Source organism: Ornithorhynchus anatinus, chromosome 2 (assembly GCF_004115215.2).
Source record: "Ornithorhynchus anatinus isolate Pmale09 chromosome 2, mOrnAna1.pri.v4, whole genome shotgun sequence".
NCBI classification, from domain to species: domain Eukaryota; kingdom Metazoa; phylum Chordata; class Mammalia; order Monotremata; family Ornithorhynchidae; genus Ornithorhynchus; species Ornithorhynchus anatinus.
This window is the reverse complement of record NC_041729.1, coordinates 96,998,125-97,023,654: the sequence shown is the minus strand read 5'-3', so window position 1 is coordinate 97,023,654 and position 25,530 is coordinate 96,998,125. Positions and strand designations below refer to the sequence as shown.

The 25,530-nt window shown below is 43.0% G+C and overlaps 1 protein-coding gene across 2 annotated transcripts in view; it reads right to left on the bottom strand.

The window, feature by feature from the left end:
- THEMIS (thymocyte selection associated) overlaps positions 1 to 25,191 on the bottom strand; it is a 173,156-nt gene extending 147,965 nt beyond the window's left edge. For both annotated transcript variants that reach the window (XM_029082562.1, XM_029082566.1), the window contains exon 1: positions 25,005 to 25,191. In XM_029082562.1, the coding sequence (XP_028938395.1) occupies positions 25,005 to 25,095 (91 nt within the window). In that variant the 5' untranslated portion in view covers positions 25,096 to 25,191. The remainder of the gene's footprint in view (positions 1 to 25,004) is intronic.
- Between the last annotated feature and the right edge of the window lie 339 nt (positions 25,192 to 25,530).

Here is a 25,530-nt window from a genome sequence, read left to right as displayed (position 1 = left end):
ATTCTCTGTGTTAACCTGACACTATTAAAGTGTTCATTTCAGGTCTCCAAACTTTTAAAAGGATGTAGAATGATTGTCACTTTACTTCTCTGGGCCTCATTTACCTCATCTGTAAAATGGGGATTGAGACTGTGAGCCCCACGTGGGACAGGAACTAGGTCCAACCCGATTTGTTTGTATCCACCCCAGCTTATTACAGTGCCTGGCACATAGTAAGCACTTAACAAATGCCATTATTATTATTATATGAAAGGTTTTCATGTCTGAGATCTTGACCTTTTGTTCTCCTTAGTCACAGAGGTCTGAAATAAGGAAAGTAGCAGGAGAGATTTCAGTTAGACATAAAGAAGAACTTTTTGAATGAGAATTAACTGGAAGAGATTATCAAGGGTGGCTGGGGACTCTTCAACCTGGAAAATCTTAAGGATTTCCCAGAAAGCTTAGTTCTTCACTAGCCTGAGGGCTGGAAGTTAGATTAGATGACTATCCAAGTTTCCTCCCAGCTCTACAATTCTATCATTTCTGTCTTCACAGTTCTCTGCACACAATATGCATTCAATAAATATGATTGATTGATTCAGGCAAAACCTGCTCATAAAGCAGGTTCAATATCTAAATTATTATTTCACCTCCCCCAAATGAGAAAGGAGAAATCCATTCAAATGCTTTTTCTCATAGCAAAGGTGTATCTTCAAGCCTGGGTTGAATACCAACCTCATTCCCAGGTTGAAATTTGACTTGAAAATAGGGAAGCAGGTCTTCAAAATGTCTATTTGAGGAAAATAAATTATATTACCTTCTAGGCCTGATAAAGTAAAACTTTAAACGTCAAAACTTGCTTTAGGTCTTTGTTAGTATAAAGGAATTTTTCAAATTTAGATAAATATAGGGTGTTTATTCATTCCATTTGAGACAAGACAGTTTGGTTTTCAGTCAACCTTTTTCCCTGTCCAGTATCAACTCAGTACCACTATTTCCAGAGAGGTTTTTTTTTGTTTGTTTAAGTGTTAAGCCTCCCTGCTCTTCTATTCTTCATCTACACCCACTTCCTTGGAGAACTCATTTGCTCCCATGGCTTCAACTCCCATCTCTGTGCAGATTATTCCCAAACCTACAACTCCAGCCCTAATCTCTCTCCTTCTCTGTGGTCTCACATTTCTCCTGCTTTCAAGATATCAGTAAATGGCTGTCCTGTTGACACCTCAAACTTAACAAGTCCAAAGCAAAGTTCATCTTCCCAGCTAAACCCTGTCCTCCCCTTGCTTTTCCCATAACTGAAGACAGCACCTAAATCCCCCCTGTCTCACAAGTATGTAACCTTGGCATTATCCTCAATTCATCACTCTCATTCAACTCACATATTCAATCTGTCACTAAATTATGTTGGTTCGACTGTCACAACTTTGCTAAAATCCACCCTTTCCTCTCCATCCAAACTGCTACCATGTTAATCTAAGCAATTATTCTATCCCGCCTTGATTGCTGCATCAACCTCCTTGTTGACCTTGCCTCCTGTCTCTTCCCACTCTGGTCCAAACTTCACTCTGCTGCCCAGATCATTTTTCTTCAGAAACATTCAGGCCGTGTTTCCCCACTCCTCAAGAACCTCCAGAACTGTCCATCCACCTCTGCATCAAATGGAAATTTCTTACCCTAGCCTTTAAAGCACTCAATCACCTTGCCCCATCCTACTTTAACTACCTGAATTCCTACTACAACCCAGCCCACACACTTTGTTCCTGTAATGCCAACCTACTCACTGTACCTTGATCTCTTCTATCTCATCACTTACCTCTCGCCCACATCCTTCCTCTGGCCTCAAACACTCTCCCTCTTCACATCCAACAGATGATCACTCTCCCCTCCATCAAACCCTTCTTAAAAGCACATCTCCTCCAAGAGGGTTTCCCTGACTAAGCCCTCATTTCCTCTTCTCCCACTCCCTTCTATGTCCCTCTTGCACTTGGCTTTGCACCCTTTATTCACCCCTCCCTCAGCCCCACAGCACTTAGATATATAACCATAATTTATTTATTTATATTAATGTCAGTCTTTCCTCTAGACTGTAAGTTTGTTGTGAGCAAGGAATTTGTCTGCCAACTCTCTTGTACTCTCCCAAGTGCTTAGTACAGTACTCTGCACACAGTAAGCACTCAATAAATACCATTAATTGCTTGATTGACTCCATCCCACCTTAAGTTCCACAGCTTGGAAGCATGACCTGTGTTTTTGGGGATCTGGGTGAAGAGAAAAAAGATTCTAGAGCAAGTAGAGAGGTCAAGTTGTCCCTCTGGAAAAGCTTTCCAGGCTTGAACAGACTTAGGCAGGGTTCCATAAAATGATCCATGTGACCTCATTAGATTACTCTGTGTGAATGACATGACCCATGTGATATCACAGGCTTAGGAGAGTATGGTATCCTTAAGTGCTGTTACTGGCCAGTCTAAGCCTTTAGCAATTTTCCCTTACACACATTTTCCCTTTCTCTAGACTGTAAGTTCATTATGGGCAGGGAATGTATGTGCTAATTCTGTCTTATTGTAACTCTCCTAAATGCTTATCACATGCTCTTCACATAGTAAGCACCCAATAACTTTGATTGATTGATGCTTTTTCTCTTCTTTATAATTCATTTTGGGGGCTGGAACTAGATATGTAGAAGTAGCCCAACCACAGCTCCACATGGTAAAATATTTTTTTTTATTGTATTTGTTAAGTGCTTACTATGTGCCAGGCACTGTTCTAAGTACTGGGGTAGATACATGGGGCTACCAGCTTTAATCCCCATTTTATAGAAGAGATAACTGATTTATCTAAGTCCAAGTTAGACAATGACAGATAATTCTCTACTAAAAATAAGTAAGGCTAATGCCGCAATCAATCAGACAATCAATGGCATTTATAGAGTGCTTACTATGTGCACAGCAGTCAACTGAGTGCTTGGGAGAGTACAACACCACAGAGTTGGTAGAACGTTCCCTGCTTACAAGTTGCCTCCTGAGAGTTAGGAATTTCATGGCATTTGCTCACAAGGGAACATTCCTGTTTGGTAACAAAATCCACCATTGCAGTTTAGAGCCTGCTCATTCACTATTTTGAGAGCAGAGGACATCTTACTCATGCAGAGAAGTAGAAGAAATATTGATGATAATAACTGTGGTATTTGTTAAGCACTTAATAATAATGTTGGTATTTGTTAAGCGCTTACTATGTGCAGAGCACTGTTCTAAGCGCTGGGGTAGACACAGGGGAATCAGGTTGTCCCACATGGGGCTCACAGTCTTAATCCCCATTTTACAGATGAGGTAACTGAGGCACAGAGAAGTGAAGTGACTTGCCCAGAGTCACACAGCTGACAAGTGGCAGAGCTGGGATTCGAACTCATGACCTCTGACTCCAAAGCCCATGCTCTTTCCACTGAGCCACGCTGTTTCTCTATCTACTATCTACTATCTACTAGTATCTACTATCTACTCTATCTACTTAATCTACTACTCTATCTACTTAATGATAATGATAGTATCTATTAAGTGCTTACTATGTGCCAACACTGTTCTAAGCACTGGCTTTATTGTGTGCCAGGTACTGCACTAAGCGCTTGGATAGATATAAGCTAATTGGGTTGGGCGCAGTCCCTGTCCCACACTGGGCTCACAGTTTTCATCCCCATTTTACAGATGAGTTAACTGGGGCACAGAGAAGTTAAGTGACTTGCCCAAGGTCACACAGCAGACGAGTGGCAGAGTCAGGATTAGAACCCAGGGTCTTCTGACTCTCAGGCCCATGCTCTATCCACTAGACTCTGAGCCCATTATTTGGCAGGGATTGTCTCCATCTGCTGCCGAATTGTACATTCCAAGCACTTAGTACAGTGCTCTGCACACAGGAAACACTCAATAACTATGATTGAATGAATGCTGCTTCCCTTATAGGTTCTGAAAGAAAATTCTTAAGAGTATAGCATTTTCTTCCCAGAATTTATGGATAATAGTGCTTCTATCCATAAGAAGCGGCATTGCCTAGTGAATAGAGACAGGACCTGGGATCAGAGGGGCCTGAGTTCTAATTACAGGTCCACCACGTGTCTGCTGTGAGACCCTAGGCAAGTTACTTCACTTTTCTGGGTCTCAGTTACCTCATCTGTAAAATGGGGATTAAGATTGGGAGCTCCATGTAGGACAGGGATGGTGTCCAACCCAATTTACTTGTATCTACCCTGGTGCTCAGTACAGTGCTGGCACATAGTAAGTGCTTAACAAATACCACAATGGCATTTCCTGTGAGGAACAACATATGAGACTTGGACCTGAGATGGCAGGACCAAGAATGATAATAATAATTATGGTACTTGTTCAGTGCTTATGATGTGCCACACACTGTTCAAAGTGCTAGGATAGATGCGAGCTAATCAGGTTGGACACAGTCCCCCCACATGGGGCTCACATTCTTAATCCTCATTTTACAGATGAGGTAACTGAGGCACAGACATGAAGTTACTTGCTCAAGGTCACACAGCAGACACGTGGCAGAGTCAGAATTAGAACTCAGATCCTTCTGACTCCCAGGCCCATGTTCTACCCACTAAGCCATGCTGCTTCATCCGGTGGGAGAAATTGATTATAATGATAATAGCTTGCACGGGGCAATATGCCCTCTCTCTCTCCCCGGCAAGTCATGCTTTTCTATGACTGCAACGTATGATTGCAACTCATTTATGGCCAAAATGATCAGAGAACATGGCCCAACTTGTATCATATTACCATGACCCAGCAGGCTATTGCCTTGGTAGCCACTGCAGTCTGGGAGACCCATGTTGGTCCACTGTTTTTCAGGATTTCCGCAAGGCCAGTCATCTTGTGGAACGTCCTTGGAGGTTCTTCAGTCGGAAGCCACCCCCACTGATGACATAGCTCCAGAAGACAGACTAGGGCCCGGGTCTCTTTCTGCTACAGACTGGTCCAAAGTCAAGCCTTTAACAATAATAATGATGGTATTTGTTAAGCGCTTACTATGTGCCAAGCTGGTAAAGCCACTGGAACAGATATATGTTTTAAAATATCATATACACATAAATAGAGAGGGAGCACTGACTGGTGGAAACCAGTCTCGTTGAGCAAAGACTTCACTTAAGATCACGATACCAAAAGGAAAATTTGAAAACAAGAGACAGGCCTGGACAAACGTATTACGCAGCATAGAACTATTATCATGTGCAAGCAATATAGAATGAAGTGTCAGTCATGCAGCAGTTTTGGTAGCCACTTTCCATTTAAATTGAATATAATTTTCAGAAGCATCACCTTCTAAATCAGTCATTTTTATTGAGTGCCTGCTGAATGCAGAGACTTGTGCAGAGACACTTGCGAGAGTACAATTCAGTAGAATTTCCTGTCCACAAGGAGCTTACAGATTAGAGAAGGAGAGTTTACAGATTAGAGAAGGAGCTTTCAGGCTGTGTGTGTGTGTGTGTGTGTGTGTCTCCTTCCTTTCACCTCTCTCCCTAGCAGAAAACACAAAGTTAAGCAACCTGGGTTCTAGTCCCAGTTCTGCCACTGGACTGCTTTGTGGCCTCAGAAAATTTAATGAACCTCTCTGGACCTCTGTTTCTTCATCTGCCAAAAGGCAATAATAGTCCCTGTTTCACCCTACCTCATGAGAATGTTGTGAAATGAAATAAAATAATTAATGTGGAAGCAGTGAGGAAATACAAAAGCACTCTACAAATCCAAGGAGTTGTTATTATCATAAATGATACATTCACAAGTGCAAATATTCTCCTGAAAATTTGGGCAATTTATTCTGTTGTATTAAAATGTGCCCATTTTGGCACATCCTCAAATGAGCAGGGAGCACAATAAACATCTTGGCAGTTTATTTTGTTCTGCCACTTTTGAAATTTATATAGCTGCAATTAGTTTTATCTGAGCTTCTCTTGCTTTGTTTATTGCACACCTGCTTCTCAAAACTACGTTTCCCTAAAATAAGAAAGATTTCTGAAGCTCGCTTCTAAGGAGAAAATGTACTTCAGTGCTTCACACACCTTTATTTATAATTCTGATTTTTTTTTTAAATAAAGCCTAACATTAAAACTCCAATTACATTTCCATTTCTAAGATTAAAGTGATCAGAGCTACATTTCCAAATTTAAAACGTCTATAATTACAGAGAAAGGGTAACTTCTAACTGACCTTTATTGTGTTGCCTAATAGCACTGGGACAACAAAATTATACTGTAATCTAAGTGTCAAATGAGGATGACAAAAAGTTCAAGAAAAAAAATATGATGGTACTCAAAACAATATGAGGCATGAAAAGATGAAGACAGAAATAAAATATCTGCATGTTACAAAGTCAATAGAGTCCCTTTTATTTTTAGAACCCAGACGTAGATCATTAAAAACAGAATCACTTCAGTAGCTCCAGTGACTTACTGATACTGCATCACAAGTAAAACAAATCAATATTTGTTGATGAAGCTGTAATTGCTTTCAAGTGCAAAAGCCTGTTATGTTTTACTAAAGGGAAATCTTTACAAATAATCATTCACAGTTCTTTGTCTCAGGTGGAAATGGAATCTAAACAGAAATGTTCAGGTTTTTTAAATAAAAAAGTCCACGTTTTCCATTTTTTTTACACCTCAGCTATTTCTGCTAGTCCACAGGGTGGTTTTTCAGATCTGTGAAGTCCTATGCTTCAGAAAATCACTTCATTATAACAACAAAACCCATGTAGCTATGACAGCAACTGACTGCCTGTTTTCACTCTCCCACATATCGGTCCTTGAAAAACTACTGATTAGAGATGTTTAATGGGGCAGAAGCCCTCTCAAAGCTCTGTGCCTCCAGTTTTATTGGCATTAGTTCATCCCCTTTGCTCTTTGTTGAGTTTGCTCTCAGTCTTTCTGGGTTAGCATGCAACACCAGTCTTGTGCACTGACTAGAAATTTCTATGTAAAATCGTATTTGCAGTTTGCACTTCCAATGAATATTAAGAGCCCATGAGATCTTAATACAGAAACGGGGTTAAAGCAAAGCTACATTTTTCAGGATAAAGCTTTGACATTCTTTACTGGCGTGCCCCGATTAAATTAAGTGTGAAGAAAATTAAATTCAATTAGCCATAAAATAATTACATTGCCATTAAAACCAGCATAACTTTTGCAATATAAACTATCCTACCAGCCTTCAATCCATAAAATCCATGTTCATATAATATGTAACTCACTGAATATCAATATTTATTCAATTTGTTCTAGAGAAGTTTCAGACTTTTAAGTCTTTACTGTCATATTTTAGTGACATATTAAACAGTCACATTCTCTCTCTGAAGAATGTTCCTTGATGAATTGGCAGTGGGTTGCTAAAATAATGGGATCCCATGAGAAACTATTAAACTTCTGTAGCTTTCTCTTGCTCATTTCCTTCAGCAATTCAGGACTCTATCATCCCAACTACCACTAACATAACTGGTGGAAAGAAAAAACTGTGAAACTAAGGTTATGCCAATTTCCACAGTAATGTTCTTTATGAGGGGATTCCTCAGTAACACCACTACTACTAATGATAATAACAACAACAGTACTAGTATTTATTAAGCACTTACTATGTGCCAAGCACTGTACTAAGCACCGGGATAGATAAGAATGACCAGATCAGACACTTTCCCCATTCTACATAGGATTCATAGCCTAAGAGGGAAGAAGAAGAGGTATTTTATCTACATTTTACAGATGAGGAAACTAAGAGAGGTTAACTTGCCCAAGGTGGCAAGTGGTGGGTAAAGAGGGAGCGGGGGCGGAGAGGACTACCATGTTCTTTCCCCTTTAGGGCTCCAGTGAGTTAATAGTTTTCTATAAATGAACACAAGGGTTTAGAAACTCCCTTGAGGTTTTCAAACACCCCAGCCTTTCTGCTAAACGGTTTCCATGCACCCTGATTCCAATGCAGACGTCAGTCATGGAAATACCAGAGCAGCTGGGAAGCAGCGTGGCCTAGTGGAGAGAGCACGGGCTAAAGAGTCAGAGGACCTGGATTCTAAATCCAGCTCTGCCACTTACCTTCTGTGTGACCTTGGGCAAGTCACAACTTCTCAGTGCCTCAGTTTCTCAACTGTAAAATGGGTATTTCCCCTCCTACTTTTACTTTGAGCCCCAAGTTGTAAGGGAACTGTGTCTGACCTGGTTGATTTGTATCTATTCCAGATCTTAGAACAGTCTTTGGTATTTGTTAGGAACTTACTATGTGCCAGGTACAGTATTAAGCACGGGGTGGACACAAGCAAATTAGGTTGGACACAGTCCCTGTTCCATGTGGGGCTCACACTCTTAATCCCCATTTTCCAGATGAGACAACTGAGCTCCAGAGAAGTGAAGTGATTTGCCCAAGGTCACACAGCAGAGCAGGGATTAGAAACCAAGACCGTCTGACTCCCAAATCTGTGCTCTATCCTACTACTTCTAAGTGCTTAACAAATACCATTAAAAAAAAAAATCAAAGCAGCTCAACCATTCTGAGGTAAGCCAAAATCTGGTGAGTTTAGGCAGGTCTGGGGGAACTTAGGAAAGGAGAAGGAAAGACCAGAGGATAGAAGCCAGAAGGTTACCTTATTTAGTCCGTGACTCCCATGTGGGGCAGGGACTATGACTGAACTGTTGGGCTTAGTACAGTATTTGACATGTAATAAGTGCCTAACAAATACTATAATTATTGATGGAAGGGACAGAAGATGGAGGAGGAAGGCAAAAGGCGGAAGAAAGGTGAGAGATTCAGTGAGGAGAAAAGAGAGCAGAAAGGAAGTATTAATCACCTATGCACACACTATAATGGGAGGAGCCGCACTGCCATGCTCTCGATAAACGGAAATCTTCCTCATGGTCCAAACCTCAGAAGACCAATCCATGCGCTCAGCCCCGCTCAACAGCACTGGCAGTGGTTGTGGGGTTGCCACTAGTGAAACTGCCATCTTTTTGCAAAGTAGTCCTGGAGACTTCAGAACGGCCACATCGGGAAACACCAAGAAATAACCTTTCCAGCTGTAGTGATCTCAATGGTGGCATAGCATGGTTAGTGCCCTGACTGTTTATGAATCAATCCAGAAACAGCATGGCCTAGTAGAAAGAACACAGGTCTGGGACCTGGGTTTTAGTACTGGCTCTGGCACTTGTCTGCTGGGTAACCTTGGGCAAGTCACTTCACTTCTTTGTGCCTCAGTTACCTCATCTGTAAAATGGGGATTAAGACTGTAAGCCCCCATGTGGGACAGAGACTGTGTCCAACCTGATTACCTTGTATCTATCCCCACATTTAGAACAGTGCCTGGTACATAGTAAGCGCTTAACAAATACCATTAAAAAAAATCAATCTATTGTAGTACTGTGTACATAACACTGTACTAAGCACTTGGAAGAGTACAAGATTCAGCGTTGGTTGACACATTCTCTGCCCACAAGGAGTTTACAGTGTACAGTAATATCTACTAATTCTATCTCACTTGCCCAAGGTCTAATGATTGATTGAGTTGATAACCTTTCCTTCTTCTCTGCTTTCTGGCTACCCAACTGAAATCAGGTCCTGATGGAGACCTTTTGTTTGTCAGAGCAGAAGCCCAAAATCCTAGAGCAGGATATCTGTCACTTTAACCAAAATGCACCAGAAATCTAAGATGTATGAACTGGGAAGATGGCGCGGCGTGGGGGATGAGATACAACCACATCCTCCCCTGCTCCTCCCCCTCCCCCCAAAAAAACAAAATGTTAAAGATAAAGGAATCCTGAGCACCAGCTGAAAATAGATGTTCTCATTCTCCTGTGAGCTCCCTTCCTAGGTCCTAAGGACAGGACAGACTGAAGCTCTTTCAGAGTTAAATGTCTCCATCACTTACACTTGCTAGAGCCCTGCTTAGACTTGGTGCAAGATGACAATTACCCAGGGTTCTGAGCCTGTTTAGGCAGGTTGGCTGAGCCTGAAATAGATGAATTCCTTTGACTTTGCCCTCTTAGCTCTATCCTGTTGTGCTCTGAATCTGACAGCAGCTCCCCTTCTACAATTTGCTAACGTTGCATTTCTGAACACTTTCAGGTGGCAAGGAAGGTACCCAGTACTGGGCCCTCATTTTATGGATTCAAGTTGGATCAGAACGACACACTGAGTCCAGTGTAGATCACAGGCTTTTGCAAATCAGTTTAGAACTAAAGATTAAAAAATCAAGGCTGCAGCATAAAAAGAGCCCTATTAAGAGGCATTTTTATGATTTTAGTTTAATTTCCAACCATATAAAACCCTCCCAGTGTTAAACAGAGAGTGCTGTAATTTATTTGAATTTCTTTTCTTTTCCACTAAGGACCCAGATATTAGCTTTTGGTAATGGTCATTGAAGGAAACTCCTGCTGAGGAGCTGACTTCTTTCTCCTGGGTGATATTATCCAGACTAAATCTGGAGTTGACCTATTCCGGGACCCACCTGTGTGGTGGTAGGATTGCTAGTAAGTAGCTGAGCATGTAGTGCTCTGATACTGATGCTAAATTTGGACCAATTTTTGTATAAAAAAACCCAAAACAAAAAACAAAAAGCTCAGAGAGCTTTAAAAAGCTATCTAAGGATCACTCTCACATTCTTAGAATTAGAAGCAATTTTACTCTCCTTTCTTCTTCCTTCACTAGCAAGTGCTGCTAAGGACTAGGAAAAGATAAAGAGGCCAGAACAGGAAGCACCAAAGAAAGGGTGAAAATGAAGTCTCTGTGCTCCTTTGCACTTTTCACTGTGTCTGCTTGAGCTGGTAGGCTATGTCTGTTTCACAGCCTGTATTCCTCTTCAAGCAGAATTTTAAGCTGCCCCCAGCCATAGTTTGGGAAAAAAAAAATGTCCCAAAATATTGATGTGGTTAAAGAGAATATATTGACCAGCTGAACAGTGGGTTTCCATAGGGCCAGATTGGGGAGGACCACACTCAGCTCAGTGGTCAGGCATGGAGGTTGAAACAATGGGAGTAGGCAGAGATATCAGTCTTCCCTCTCCCACCTCCTGAAAAAGGTGGGAGAGAGTGCTTTTCAATCAATCAATCAATTGAATTTTTTGAGCGCTTACTGTGTGCAAAAAAACTGTATTTAAGTGCTTTGAGTACAATATAACAGAGTTAGTAGACAAGTTCCCGGCTCAATCAATCCATACTGCACACTGCTGCCCAGATCAGAAGATAGAGAGAAAAATATTGCATGAAGTGATTGAGATAGGGTTGGATTGACACGACTTTAGTGAAACAATCACTGCAAGCCCACAACTCCAGGGACCTCAGTTGGGCTAAGAGGCCCACATAATCTCCTATGCTTCCACCATGTTCTCTCCATGCTCCTTGGCTTTAAGCCACAGCCACTCATTGGCTTGGTGTGAGGTGAGCTGTGGCCAAGCAGAAGCAGAGGAGTTTCTGTTCTTCTACACTTCTCTCGGTCCTCAATGGTGAGACCATTTGCTTGATCTGGGAAAGTGTTAATCAATTAATCATGTTTATTGAGCATTTACTGTGTGCAGAGCACTGGACTCAGCACTTGGGAGTGTACAACATATAGAGTTGGTAGACACGTTCCCTGCTCACAATGAGCTTACAATCTAGAGGGGGAAATGGACATTAATATAAATACATTACAGATATATACATTAGTGCTACAGAGTTGAGGAAGGATTAAGAAAAGGAAGCAAATCCAAGTGTGAGGTTGATGAAGGAGTGGAAGAAGAGGAAATAAAGGCTTTGAAGGTGGGGAGAGTGATCGTCTGTCTGCCCCTCCTCCCCTCCGCATTCCCCCTACTCCTCCCTCCGCTCTTCCCCCTTCCCCTCCCCACAGTACTTGTGTATATTTATATAAATTATTTATTGCTCTATTAATGATATGTATATATCTATGATTCTATTTATCTTGATGGTATTGATGCCTGACTACTCGTTTTGTTTTGTTGTCTGTCTCCCCTGTTTAGACTGTGAGCCTGTTGCTGGGCAAGGATTGTCTGTATCTGTTGCCGAATTGTACATTCCAAGCACTTAGTACAATGCTCTGCATACAGTAAACGCTCAATAAATACGATTGAATGAATGAATGAATAAATGAAGATGGAGGGCATTCCAGGCCACCAGCAGGATGTGGGTGAGAGGTTGGTGGTGAGATAGATAAGATCGAGATACAGCAAGTAGGTGGGCATTAGAGGAGTGAAGTGTGCAGACTGGGTTGCAGTGGGAGAGTAATGAAGTAAGGAAGGAGGGGGAAAGGTGATCAAGTGCTTTAAAGCCAATGGTAAGGAGGTGGATGGGCAATGACTGGAGGTTCTCCAGGACTGGGGAAACATGTTAGCAGTAACAAGTGTTTGGTTTCAATTCAGGATTCCCCAAGGTACCAAAATGGTCCGTGTTCTTTCGAATGTATCGACCAGCTGAACCATCGTTCAGTCTATGCTTCCCCACTCCTCAAGAACCTCCAGTGGTTGCCCATCCACCTCCACATCAAACAGAAACTCCTTACCATCAAAGTTAAAGCATTCAATCACCTTACCTGCTCCTACCCTCACCTTGCTGCTCTCCCATTATAACACAGTCTGTACATTTATCTTCTCTAATGTTAACCTACTCACGGTACCTCGATCTCATCTAGCTCACTGCCAACCTCTCACCCAGTCCCACCTCTGGCCTGGAATGTCCTCCCTCTTCATATCTGACAGGCAATTACTCTCCTCACCTTCAGTGCCTTATTGAAGGCACATCTCCTCCAGGAGCCCTTCCCTGACTAAGCCCTCATTTCCTTTTTTCCCACTCCCTGCTGCATCTCCCTGATTTACTCCCTTTATCCACCCCTCCCTCATCCCCACAGCACTTATGTGCACATATGTAATTTATTTACATTAATGTCTGTCACCTGCTCTAGACTGTGAACTCAGTGAGGGCAAGGAATGTGTCTACCAAATCTGCGGTAGTGCACTGTCCCGAATGCTTAGTACAGTGCTCTGCGCATAGTACTTGCTCAGTGAATACAATTGACTGATTAAGTGGCAGCAGGGTTCCACTTTGTCATATGGGCGAGGAGCACATTCAGCTCAGTGGCCTGGCGTGGAGAAGGAGACAATGGGAGTAGGCAGAGATAGGTCAGTCTTTCTTGTGCCATCTTCTGAGCCCTGTGGCAGAGAAAGTTTTTGATTCTTATTTATTGAGTGCTCCCTGTGTGCAGAGCACTGTACTAAGTGCTTGGAGAGAGTACAATATAAGAGAGTTGATAGACACATTCCTTGTTCAATCAATTTATACTTCACTCTATTGCCCAGATCATTTTTCTGCAAAACATTCAGTCCATATCTTCCCTTTCCTCACAAACCTCCAATAGTTGCCCATTCAACCCTGCAATGAGCACGTACTACATGCAGATCTTGGGAAAGTACATTGATCTCTGTCCACAATGAGGTTACAGACTGCAAGGGGTGGGGCAGACATCAAAATAGATTAGGAATAGGAGAAATATAGAGTATATAAATACAAAGTATAAGGTCTAAGTATGGTAAGTATTAGGGTGAATATCAAAGTGATTAAGGGGTACACAGACAAGTTCATAGTCAATGCAGAGAGGAGGGTTGATGGAGAAAATGAAGGGCTTAGCATGTCCTAGTTGATAGAGCACAGATCTGGGAGTCAGAAGGACCTAAGTTCTGATCTCCACTCCACCACTTGTCACCTATGTGAACTTGAGCAAGTCACTTAACTTCTCTGTGACTCAGTTACCTCATCTGTAAAATGGGGACTAGGACTGTGAGCCCCTTGTGGGACATGGACTGTGTCCAACTTGGTTAGCTCGCATCTACTCCAGTATAGTTTCTGGTAATTATTACTATTATTATTACGGTATTTGTTAAGCACTTCCTATGTGCCAAGCACTGTTCTAAGCCTTAGGGTAGATACAGGGTAATCAGGTTGTCCCACGTGGGGCTCATGGTTTTAATCCCCATTTTACAAATGAGGTAACTGAGGAACAAAGAAGTTAAGTAGCTTGCCCAAGGTCACACAGCAGAGAAGTGGCGGAGCCTGGATTAGAACCCACATCCTCTGACTCCCAAGCCCATGCTCTTTCCACTAAGCCATGCTGCTTCTCTACATAGTACATGGTACAAGCCGTGCTGCTTCTCTACATAGTACATGGCACATAGTAAGGACTTAATAAATACCAAAATATAAATGTGATTTTAAGAGGGTTTTGAAGATGGGGAGAGTGATGGGTTGCCAGATACAAGGGAGAAGGAGTTTCAAGTCTTAGGGATAATGCAGGCAAGGGGTTGGTGGTGAGCTAGATGAGGTCGAGTTACAGAGAGCAAGTTGGTGTTAGAGGAGCAGAGGGTGTGGGTTGGGTTGTAGTAGGAGATCAGTGAGCTAAGGTAGGTGGGGGAGAGATGAGTGCCTTAAAATCTAATTCTCTTCCCCTCTTCAAATCCCTACTTAAAACTCACCTCCTCCAAGAGGCCTTCTCAGACTGAGATCCCCTTTTTCCCTCTGCTCCCTCTACCCCCCCCCTTCACCTCTCCGCAGCTAAACCCTCATCTCCCCCTTTCCCTCTCCTCCTCCCCCTCTCCCATCCCACCCCCTCAGCACCGTACTCATCCGCTCAACTGTATATATCTTAATCACCCCATTTATTTTGTTTATTTGGTTTAATGAGATGTACATCACCCTGATTCTATTTAGTTGCCATTGTTTTTATGAGGTGTTCTTCCCCTTGACTCTATTTATTGCTGTTGTTCTTGTCTGCCTGTCTCCCCCGATTAGACTGTAAGCCCGTCAAACGGCAGGGACTGTCTCTATCTGTTGCCGACTTGTTCATTCCAAGCGCTTAGTACAGTGCTCTGCACATAGTAAGCACTCAATAAATACGAATGAATGAATGAATGAATAAAATCGATGGTAAGAAATATTTGTTTAATGTAGCGGTAGATGGGCAACCATTGGAGGTTTCTGAGGAGTAGGGACATACGGACCGAAAGTCTTTTCAGAAAAATGATCCTGGCAGCAAAGTGAAGTATGGACTGGAAATAAGAGAGATATGAGACAGGGAAGTCAGCAAGAAGGCTGATGCAATAGTCAAAGCGGGAAATGATGAGTACTTGGATCAGTGCGGTAGCCGTTTGGATGGAGAGGAGAGAGCAGATTTTAGTAATATTGTGAAGGTAGAACAAACAGGATTTGGTGACAGATTGAGTGTGTGGGTTGAAGGAGAGAGATGAGTCAAAGATAATGCCAAGTTTATGGGCTCGTGATACAGGGTGATCTGGCAGGGCAACCATGGCTAGAAGGCCTGCAGCCTGGGGCAAGAGTAAAGATGGCACGGTCTTGAATGGAACAGAGTAAAAGAATCCCTTCTAGATCACCCAGTCCAATTTAAATTATTTCAAACTCTCTAAACTGTAAGTTCAGTGTGGGCAGGGACTATGTCTGCCAACTCTGTTATATTGTTCTCTCCCAAGTGCTTAGTACAGTGCTCCACACACAGCACACATTTCCTCTCCCTGCCTTCAAAGTCTAACTGAAGGCACATCTCCAAGAGGCCTTCCCTGACTCAGTCTTATTTTCCTTTTCTTCCACTCCCTTCTGTGTTGGTCTGATTTGCTCTCTATATTCATCCTCTCTCCCAGCCCCACAGCTCTTCTGTACAAATCTGTAATTTATTTATATTAATGTCTGTCTCCCATTCGAGACTGTAGGCTCGTTGTGGGCAGGAAATGTGTCTGTTATGTTGTATTGTATTCTCCCAAGCACTTAGTAGAGTGTTCTGTACACAAGTGCTCAATAAATACGATTGACAGATTAAGCACTCAATAAATATGATTGATTGAAAACAGATTCTTTTTTATTTCCAGAGCAGAGACTTCTGGCCCAGGGAGTCCCAGTGTCAGGGGAACTGGATTGCCCCTCACTGGTGTAGTCTGTGTGTCAAGGAGTAGATGGGGCCCAGCATAGCTCCAGTCCAAACTCCAAACTCCATCAATGCCAGGCAACCCAGCGACCCACCGCACCACTGTCTGCTCCTGCAGGGATCCCACATGGCTTCAGATTGGGCATTGGGCAAAGAGGCCCACATTCCTGTAGCTCCCACACTTTGGACCCATGGGATGATGGCTCCGGCCCAGCCCCAGGCCCTTTGGTGCCCCTTACCCCTCACCCATGAGCCTGGCCACTGCCACTGTGCTTTTCGATGCTGCCATCTCCCTGGCATGCCCTGAGCAAACTTAGCACTTGGTTTACTGAGAAGGCCAGGCATTAATGGTGCATTTGTCCCATTCTTAGATGAGCTACCCCTACTCATGGTACCTGGGGCGGCCTCACACCATGTGCTCTGGATCCCAGGGGCTTTAATAATGATAATAATAATAATAATGGTATCTGTTAAGCACTTACTATGTGGCAGTCACTGTACTAAGCACTGGGGTAGATTCAAGCAAATAGGGTCGGACACAGCCCTTGTCCCATATGGGGTTCCTAGGTTTAATCCCCATTTTACAGACAAGGGAATGAAGGCCACAGAATAATAATTGTGACATTTGTTAAGTGCTTATTGTGGGCCAGGCACAGTATCTACTGGGGTGGATACCAGCAAATCAGGTTGGACCCAGTCCCTGTCCCACATGGAACTCAGAGTCTCAATCCCCAGATGAGTCAGATGAGGTAACTGAGGCGCAGAGAAGTGAAGTGACTTGCCCAAGGTCACACAGCAGACACGTGGCAGAGCCGGGACTAGAACACAGGTTCTTCTGACTCCCAGGCCCATGCTCTATCCACTAGACCCCACTGTTTCTGCTACTTTACAAATGTTTTCCCCACTTCCTGACCATCCCAGAAAGGAGACTAAGCCCTATCTCCCCCATAATCCAGAATACTCATTAGAAACCTGGAAAGGATGAGTCTTTGTATCCAAGGACTGTGGCCTAAAGCTGGGAAACTCCTCAGCAACCCCACTCCCAATCCCACACCTCACCCACCATTAACTTTTTTCCCCATATTATTTTCTTAATTTTTGCATTTTCTTAATTTTTGTATTGCTTACAACTTATTCTCATTTTTCTTTGGACATGTCTTCCCCCATCTTCAATTTTGAGTCCTTTATGGGACAAAGGCTGTATCTGAACTATTTAATTGTACCTACTTAAAACAGTGCTCAGCACAGAGCAAGTCCTTAATTAATAATAATGTTGGTATTTGTTAAGCACTTACTATGTGCAGAGCACTGTTCTAAACTCTGGGGTAGATACAGGGTAATTAGGTTGTCCCACGTGAGGTTCACAGTTAATCCCCATTTTACAGATGAGGTAACTGAGGCACAGAGAAGTTAAGTGACTTGCCCACAGTTACACAACTGACAAGTGGCAGAGCTGGGAGTCGAACTCATGACCTCTGACTCCGAAGCCCAGTCTCTTTCCACTGAGCCACGCTGCTTCCCCTATAAGTAGTAGTCAATCTTTTAATCATTTGGGAGAATACAATATAACAGAGTTGGTAGACCTCTTCCCTGCCCACAGTGAATTACAGTCAGAGTGGACTAGTGTTATTCATTGAGCACCTACTTAGGGTGGTTCGCTTAATAATAATAATAATTATAATTATTATTATGATGGTATTTGTTAAATGCTATGTGCCAAGCACTGTTCTAAGCTCTGGGGTATATACAAGGTAATCAGGTTGCCCCACATGGGGCTCACAGTCTTAATCTCCGTTTTACAGAATGGGGATTTTACATTTCATGCTTTTTACACTTCCACTTACGCTTTTTACACCCCATTTTACACTTCATGCTTAGCACTTATGTACTTATGTACATAACCACAATTTATTTGTTTATGTTAATGTCTGTCTTCCCCTCTAGATTCTAAGTTCATTGCAGACAGGGAATGTGTCTGTTATTGTACTCTCCCAAGCTCTTAGTACCGTGCTCTGCTCACCATAAATGCCCAATAAGTACTACTGAATGACTGATTAACAAGGTACAAAAGAATGAAAAAAACACTTCCCTGGCCACAAGGAGTTTACACATAGCAGACAAAAATATTTAAGGAAATAGATTAAATAATTGAACATATGGTCTGGAGTCAGGGTTGGGCAAATAGGTGCAGAGGTAACTACTTATTTCTCTGTGGTTCTCACCTATGTCTAGCTGTTTCTCACCTATGGTTTACTGGAGCACTCTCCCTCCCATTGTTTTATCTTCCCACCCAAACCCTATCCTCCCCCTGACTTTTCCATCACTGAAGACAGTACCACCATCCTTCTTTTCTCACATGCCTGTAACCTTGGCATTATCCTTGACTTCTCTCTCTCATTCAACCCACATATTCAATCTATCACTAAATCCCGTTGGTTCAACCTTCACAACATCGCTAAAATCCGTCCCTTCTTCTCATCCAAATTGTTACCACATTAATCCAAACACTTATCCTATCCCACTTTGATTATTGTATCAGCCTTCTTGCTGTCCTCCCTGTCTCCTGTCTCTTCCCACTCCACTCCATACTTCACTCTGCTGCCCAGGTCATTTTTCTACAAAAATGTTCAGTCCGTGTTTCTCCACTCCTCAAGAATCTCTAGTGGTTGTCCATCCATTTCCGCAATGAAGAGAAACTCCTCACCATCAGCTTTAAAGCACTCAATCACTTTGCCTCCTCCTACCTCACCTCGCTATTCTTCTACTACAACCCAACCCACACACTTTACTCCTCTACTGCCGACCTACGCCCTGTACCTCAATTTCGTCTGTCTCACCGCCAACCTCTCTCCCATGTCCTGCCTCTGGTCTGGTACATCCTCCCTCTTCATATCTGACAGAAAATTACTCTCCCCTCCTTCAAAGCCTTAGTGAAGGCTCATCTCCCCTAAGAGGTCTTCCCTGGATAAGTCCATAATTCCTCTTTTCCAACCCCTTCTGCATCACCCTCACTTGCTCCCTTTTTTGACCACCCACACCCCCCAGACCCATAGCACTAATATATATGTGTGTATATATATGTATATATATACATATATAAGTATATTTATATGTAATAAATATTGTCATTTATTTATATCCATATCTATTTCCACCTCTGAAATGTAAACTTGTTGTAGGCAGGAAACGTGTCTGTTATACTGGTGTGTCGTATTATCCCGAGCATTTAGTACAGTGCCCTGCACACAGTGAGTGCTCAATAAAATACAGTTGATTGATTGAGCATTTCCTGTTTTCAGTACTAAGGGCTTGGGACTCTATAATGCACAGAGTTGGTAGTCAGGTTTCCTGCCCACAACAAGCTCACAGTGTAAGCGGAGGGTTTCAAGGTGGGGAGAGTGGTGGTCTGGCACATGTGGAGGGGGGAAGAGAGTTTCAGGCCAGAGAGAGGACAGTGGGAAAGGGGTCGGCTGCAAGAGAGACAAGATTGGGACACAAGGAGCAAGCTGGTACTAGAGGAGTGAGGTGTGAGGGCTGGGGTCTAGTGGGAGAACAGCGAGGTGAGGTGGAAAAGGGTGAGCTGATTAAGTTTTTTAAAGCATTAGAAGCAAAAAGTCAATCAAGAAACCTTACAATGCTCTTTCCAGAGAGAGGTCCGGCTAGGAGTTGGGTCTCAACTGACCTATCCTAGCCAAAATGCTGGTAAGGATGGGGATAGTGGCAGGATGGTCATGGGACCATGAGATGGACTAGTCAAAAGAGCTGAAAACTGGGAGTTAGGTGATCTTGGTTGTAATCCAATCTCCACCTATTCCCTGCTTTGTGACCTTGGGCAAGTCACTTAACTTCTCTGTGCCTTGGGGATTAAACAACTGTTCTCTCTCCTGCTTAAGCTCTGAGCCCCATCTTCGAAAGGGACTGTGTCTGATCTGATTGTGTTTATGCAAACAGCACAGTGCTTGGCACATAGTAAGCAAACACCACATTTATCATTATCAGTCTTTCCCAACCCACATGTGACTCCAATGACTCCAAATGAGGCTTCTGATTTCAGCATCTGTGTCAACAGCTCTGAGATAGAAGCATCCTCTGGGAGCCAAGTGGCTTCATCATATTCCTTTTATCTGAAACAATCTCAGATTGTCTCAATCAGCCTTCTTCAGAACCAGGGTGGCTAATTACCATGTTTTAGAGGGAGTGCCTGAGTGAGTTTATGTGTGAAGAAAAGCCCAATTCAGCATGATAGTTTACACCAAAGCAACTTGCAATCTAGTGCGTAAAAACTCTCCCAAGTGCGTTTTTGGGTTGTTTTTTTTTAGGGTATATGTTAGGAAGACTTGCTATGAAGAGCATGGAAAAAGTCAAGAAATGTGCTCATGTAACAATTGCCACAGAAATACAAATTGTCAGCTCTAAGGTGTTCAGTGACAATGTATGGATCTAAAAGCTGGACAGCGAGAAAACAGGATAGAAAAAAAACATCGATTCCTTTGAAATGTGGTGTTGGAGAAGGCTTTTGCGAATACCATGACTGCCCAAAAAACAGACAAATGGATTTTGGAGCAATTTAAATCAAAGTGGTCTTTGAAAGGCCAAATGACTTGACTTAGATTAGCATATTTTGGACACATATTCAGGATGGCTAATTCTCTGGAGAAGACATTAATGTTAGGAAAAGTCCAGGAAAAACATGGAAGAGTCAGACCAGGAGCTAAATGGACAGAGACCATAGCAAAGGCAACAGAAGAACCATTAGAAAGATTGTGGATTATGGCAGAGGACAGATCATTCTGGAGAAAGTATATCCATGGAGTTATCATAAATCAGAAACAACTTGATGGCACATAATAATAATAATATTAATACTAGGTGCCAAGCACCGTACTAATCACTGGGGTAGCTTCAAGCTAATCAAGTTGGACAGAGTCTAAGCCCCACATGGGGCTCACAGTCTTAATCCCCATTTTAGAGATGAGGTACTTGAGGCACAGAGAAGTTAAGTAACTTGCCCAGGGTCACAAGCGGACAAGTGGTGAAGTTGGGATTAGAATCCAGGTCCTTCTGACTCCAAGGCCTGTGCTTTATCCATTAGGCTGCTCTGCTTTTGTGTTTTCCCGCCTCTTCACTGCAGGGGCTGTTAGCGCTGACAGTCCTCTGCCCCTCCTCTGCAATTTCTCTAGAGAATTTTTCACTGAGACAAATTGACAAATGGAATATACGAATTACCAGGGCTCAAGACTAAGTCTCCCCTAGCTGTGAGATCAGAGAGCTGTAGGAGGAGAATTATATCCTGTGCTTTGTTCTGATAATAATCGCTACAGCTGATCTCCCTTTTTACTTTTCTTTTGTAATTGAGCCAGTTTAAATTCTTCACTCCTGTGTAAATTCCATTCTGTGAATCTGAACTGCATTTGGTTTTTACTGCCTTAGTATGGGAAATACTATAGCAAAAATCATTTAGAGTTGCCTTGAAATTCTAATTTGTCCTCACCCCAACCAGTGAGGTTGACAGCCCAACCAAATAAGCCTGGAAAGAAACATGTGGCATAAGGATTGCATCTGATCTAATTATCTTGCATTTATACCAATATTTAGCACAGTACTTAGTACATAGAAACAACTTAATAAATATCACAAGTCAGGTTTCTACTCAAATATACGGTAGGCTTAGTCTCCTCAGTCAGTCATTCATATTCACTGCGTACCTACCTACAGAGAAACAGCGTGGCTTAGTGAAAAAATCCCAGGCTTGGGAGTCAGAGTCTGTGTGACCTTGAGCAAGCCACTTTAATGTTGGTATTTATTAAGCACTTACTATGTGCCGAGCACTGTTCTACTTCTCTGTGCCTTAATTATCGCATCTGTAAAATGGGGCTGAAGACTGTGAGCCCCACATGGGACAGCCTGATTACCCTGTATCTACCCTAGCACTTAGAACAGTGCTTGACACATAGTAAGTTCATAACAAAGACCATCATCACCATTATTATTACTGTGTGCAGAGCACTTTATTAAGCACTTGGGAGAGTACAGCACAACAAAAAACAGACACATTCCCAACCCACAACAAACTCACAGTCTACAAAAGTCCAAGTAGCCTTCATTCTGCAGAGGAGTTTGGTTGGATTGCTCTATTCCAGCCCCTCAGACACCCCCCGACCTGCCCCAGCATCCCCTTGCTGCTCAAGTAGGTGTCGACGGTTGTGAAAAGGCTACCTACACAGCAGCAGACACAAGAAGAAGTTTCAGGAGGAGGGGTTGACCGAAACCAAGATTTAATCACGATGATGCTATTTCATACATGTTCACTATGTGGTAAACTATGTGCTGAACACTTGAGTAGATACAGGATAATCACACTGATCAGAGTTTCTGTATCCCTTGGGACTCACAGCCTCGGGGTTCTTAGAATCTGCAGTCGCCTGAAAGACTGTAATATTCTTCAAGGGCATGAAGCACATCTGCCAACTCTGTTGCATTGTACTTTCCCAAGTACAATACTCTGAAATAAATCAGTTAATGGTATTTACTGAGTAATCATTGTAATAATAATAATAATTAAAATGGTACTTCTTAAGCACATGCTATGTACCAAGCACTATTCTAAGCACTGGGGTAGAGATGAGTCAATCAGGTTGAGCACAGTCCCTTTTCCACATGGGACTCACACTCTTAATCCCCATTTTACAGATGAGGTAACTGAGGCAGAAAGAGAAGAACTTAATAATAACCAAAATATTCAGATTTGTACTCAAATATATGGTGGTCCTAGTCTCCTCAGTCAGTTATATTTATTGAATACTTACTGTGAGCAGACAACTGTATTACATGGTTGGGAGAGTATATTACTCTACCAAGTAATGGGAGTACTTATTGGCAATAACAGAGATGTAACCTCAGTGACTTTGCCCAAGCTTACACAGCAGAGATGTAGCAGAGCAGAATTAGAACCCAGGTCCTTTTGACTCCCAGGCCTGTGCTCTATCCATTAAGCCAAGCTGCTTCTGTGGTGTCCAGAATACTGGATTAAGCATCTGAAAAACTACAGTTCAACAGAGTTGATAGGCACAATCTCTCCCTTAAGGAGTTTATAGTCTGCACACAGTAAGCATTCAATAAATTCCATGGATTGGTTGATTGACAGGAAGGAAAGAAGGGATCGTCTCTACATTTTACAGGCAAGAAAAACAAGGCATGGTGTAGTGGATAGAGCACAGGCCTGCGAGTCAGAGGTCATGGGTTCTATTCCTGCCTCAGCCACTTGTCTGCTCTGTGGTCTTGGGTAAGTCACTTCACTTCTCTAGGTCTCAAATACCTCATTTGGAAAATGAGGATGAAGGCTGTGAGCCCCACTGGAGACATGGATTGTGTCCAACCTGAATGGTTTGTTTCTTTCCCAGTGCTTAGAACCGTGCCCGGCACAGAATAAGTACTTAACAAATACCATAATTACGAAGGCACAGAGAAGACCTGGGCAGAAACTGTGAGCTCGTTGTCTAGACTGTGAGCTAATTTGGGGGCGGGAATGTGTCTGTTTTTTGTGTTGTACTCTACTAATCACTTGGTACAGTCCTTTGCACATAGTGAGTGCTGAATAAATACAATTGAATTGAATTGAAGCTGTCAGGCACGCTACCCTCGAGCACATCCAAATACAGTCCCTGTCCCACGTGGAGCTCACAGTCTCAAACCCTGTTTTACAGTTGAGGTAACTGAGGCCCAGAGAAGTAAAATGACTTGCTCAAGGTCACACAGCAGACAGGTTAGGTAACCAGGATTAGAACTGGTGACATTCTGACCTCCAGCCAATGCTCTATCCACTACACCATGCAGTTCTAACTCATCTGTAAATCAGGCAGCCTGCAAAAATCCCTGTTCTACTCAGGCCTGTTATGGGATCTCAGTTGAGTTACAATCACCCATGGCCTCTGTTTCCTCATCGATGAACTGGGGCAAATAATTCCTGTCTCTCCCTACCTCTGAGGGGTGATGTGTGGATAAAATAAGGTTAAACTAAGATTAGTGAAGTACAATTTTTTTGGAAAACTATAAGCATTCGATAAATAAAGGTGTTACTGGAATTAAGAAATATACACACCCAGCTTTGGGTTAAAGAACCCTCCTTCTCAAAGGAAAACTAGTTAGTGCTACCCAACTTTAATCAGAGATGCAGTACATAAAAGGTTCTTAGCACGTATGTCCCAGATTAGTTGGAAAGAATGAAAATGTCCTCATTTTTCTCCTGGCTCCCTAATGTCCCTGCAGATCTCTCTGCTCTGTGTCCAACAACACTTTAATAACAGTCACGACTGATCTCACTTTTTACTTTTCTAACTGTGGCAGTCCCAGATTCCTCCATCCAATGTAAATTCCATTCTATAAGCCTTAATCGAATCAAGTTGTCACCGTCCTATTATGACAAACGCCAAAACAAAAATCATTTCGAGTGGGCTTAAAATTCAAATTTGCCACCAGTTCGACCAATGAGCTTGATGTCCCGTCCAAATAAGCCTTGAAAAGAAACATATCATAAATGTTTAATAAATGACAACACAAATGAGAGAGTTAAGCCCTAAAGCAGTCATTTGGGCACAGGGTGAGAATGAATTTGGGTTCAGTTGAAAATCTCATTTTTATGATTCCCCAGGCAACGAGCGGCTCAGTGTGGGCCCAGAGACCTGAGCTGGTGGTCTCCATCACTACAATTTTTGCTTTTGATAAACGTCACATGAGGAGCTAAAATTACAAACGACTCAGAGACCCCAACCTTCCCCCTTTCTGTCCCCCCAAGAGAGGCCGAGAGGTCTCTCTCTGCTTCCTCACCACCTCTGATCCTTCAGCTCCCTTCGGCCACTTTCCCCCTGTGTTGCAAGAAGAGAGCGATCCTCCTTGAATTGTTTCTGGAACTTTTGGAAGTCACATGTATCCTTCCCAATCCAGGGAGACCTTCCCACCAACTCCCCTTAGGTTTTCCCGACCTCAGCCCTGACCGTTCCTGAACACCTACGGGCCGAAGGGAGGAAAGACACAGCCTACTGGCTCACGGACCCTTCCTCGTCCGAGATAGGTGTTGCTTACCTTGGAAGTAGATCCCTGACTGGATTTGGAGAACTCTGGGGAGGGTCCTGGGATCTAGAGAGTGGAAGAATTGTTGGAGAGTGGTTGCCATGGCCCCAGGCAGTGGGAAGTGCAGTTTGGGTCCTTAAAGGCTCTTTGCAGCTCATGTGAGATGTTTCATGGCAGCCGCAACGCACCCAATTTCGCACCCAGCCCGGGATATAGCACACGGAGACGTGTCGAGCTAAAGAGGAAGGCGGGGAGGAGAATGCTTCGGCTTCTTCATTGTCCTCTCTGTGGTCTCTGTTTCCTTCTGAACCGAAGTAGCACAGGATGGGGGAGGGGTGGTTCTCACAGCAGCTGCCACGAAACAAGAAAGCTTTTCACAGTTCACGTTGCCTACCACTCAGCCAAGTGCCCGTTTGTGGGTGAGGAAGGATGTTTGTGGTCAGAAGGCAGGTGGGACATCCCCAACCGGAGAGAAGGGAGAAGGTTCCACCATACAAAATTAGCCCAGTGGTGGGAATGTTGGGTATGGCCCAAATTC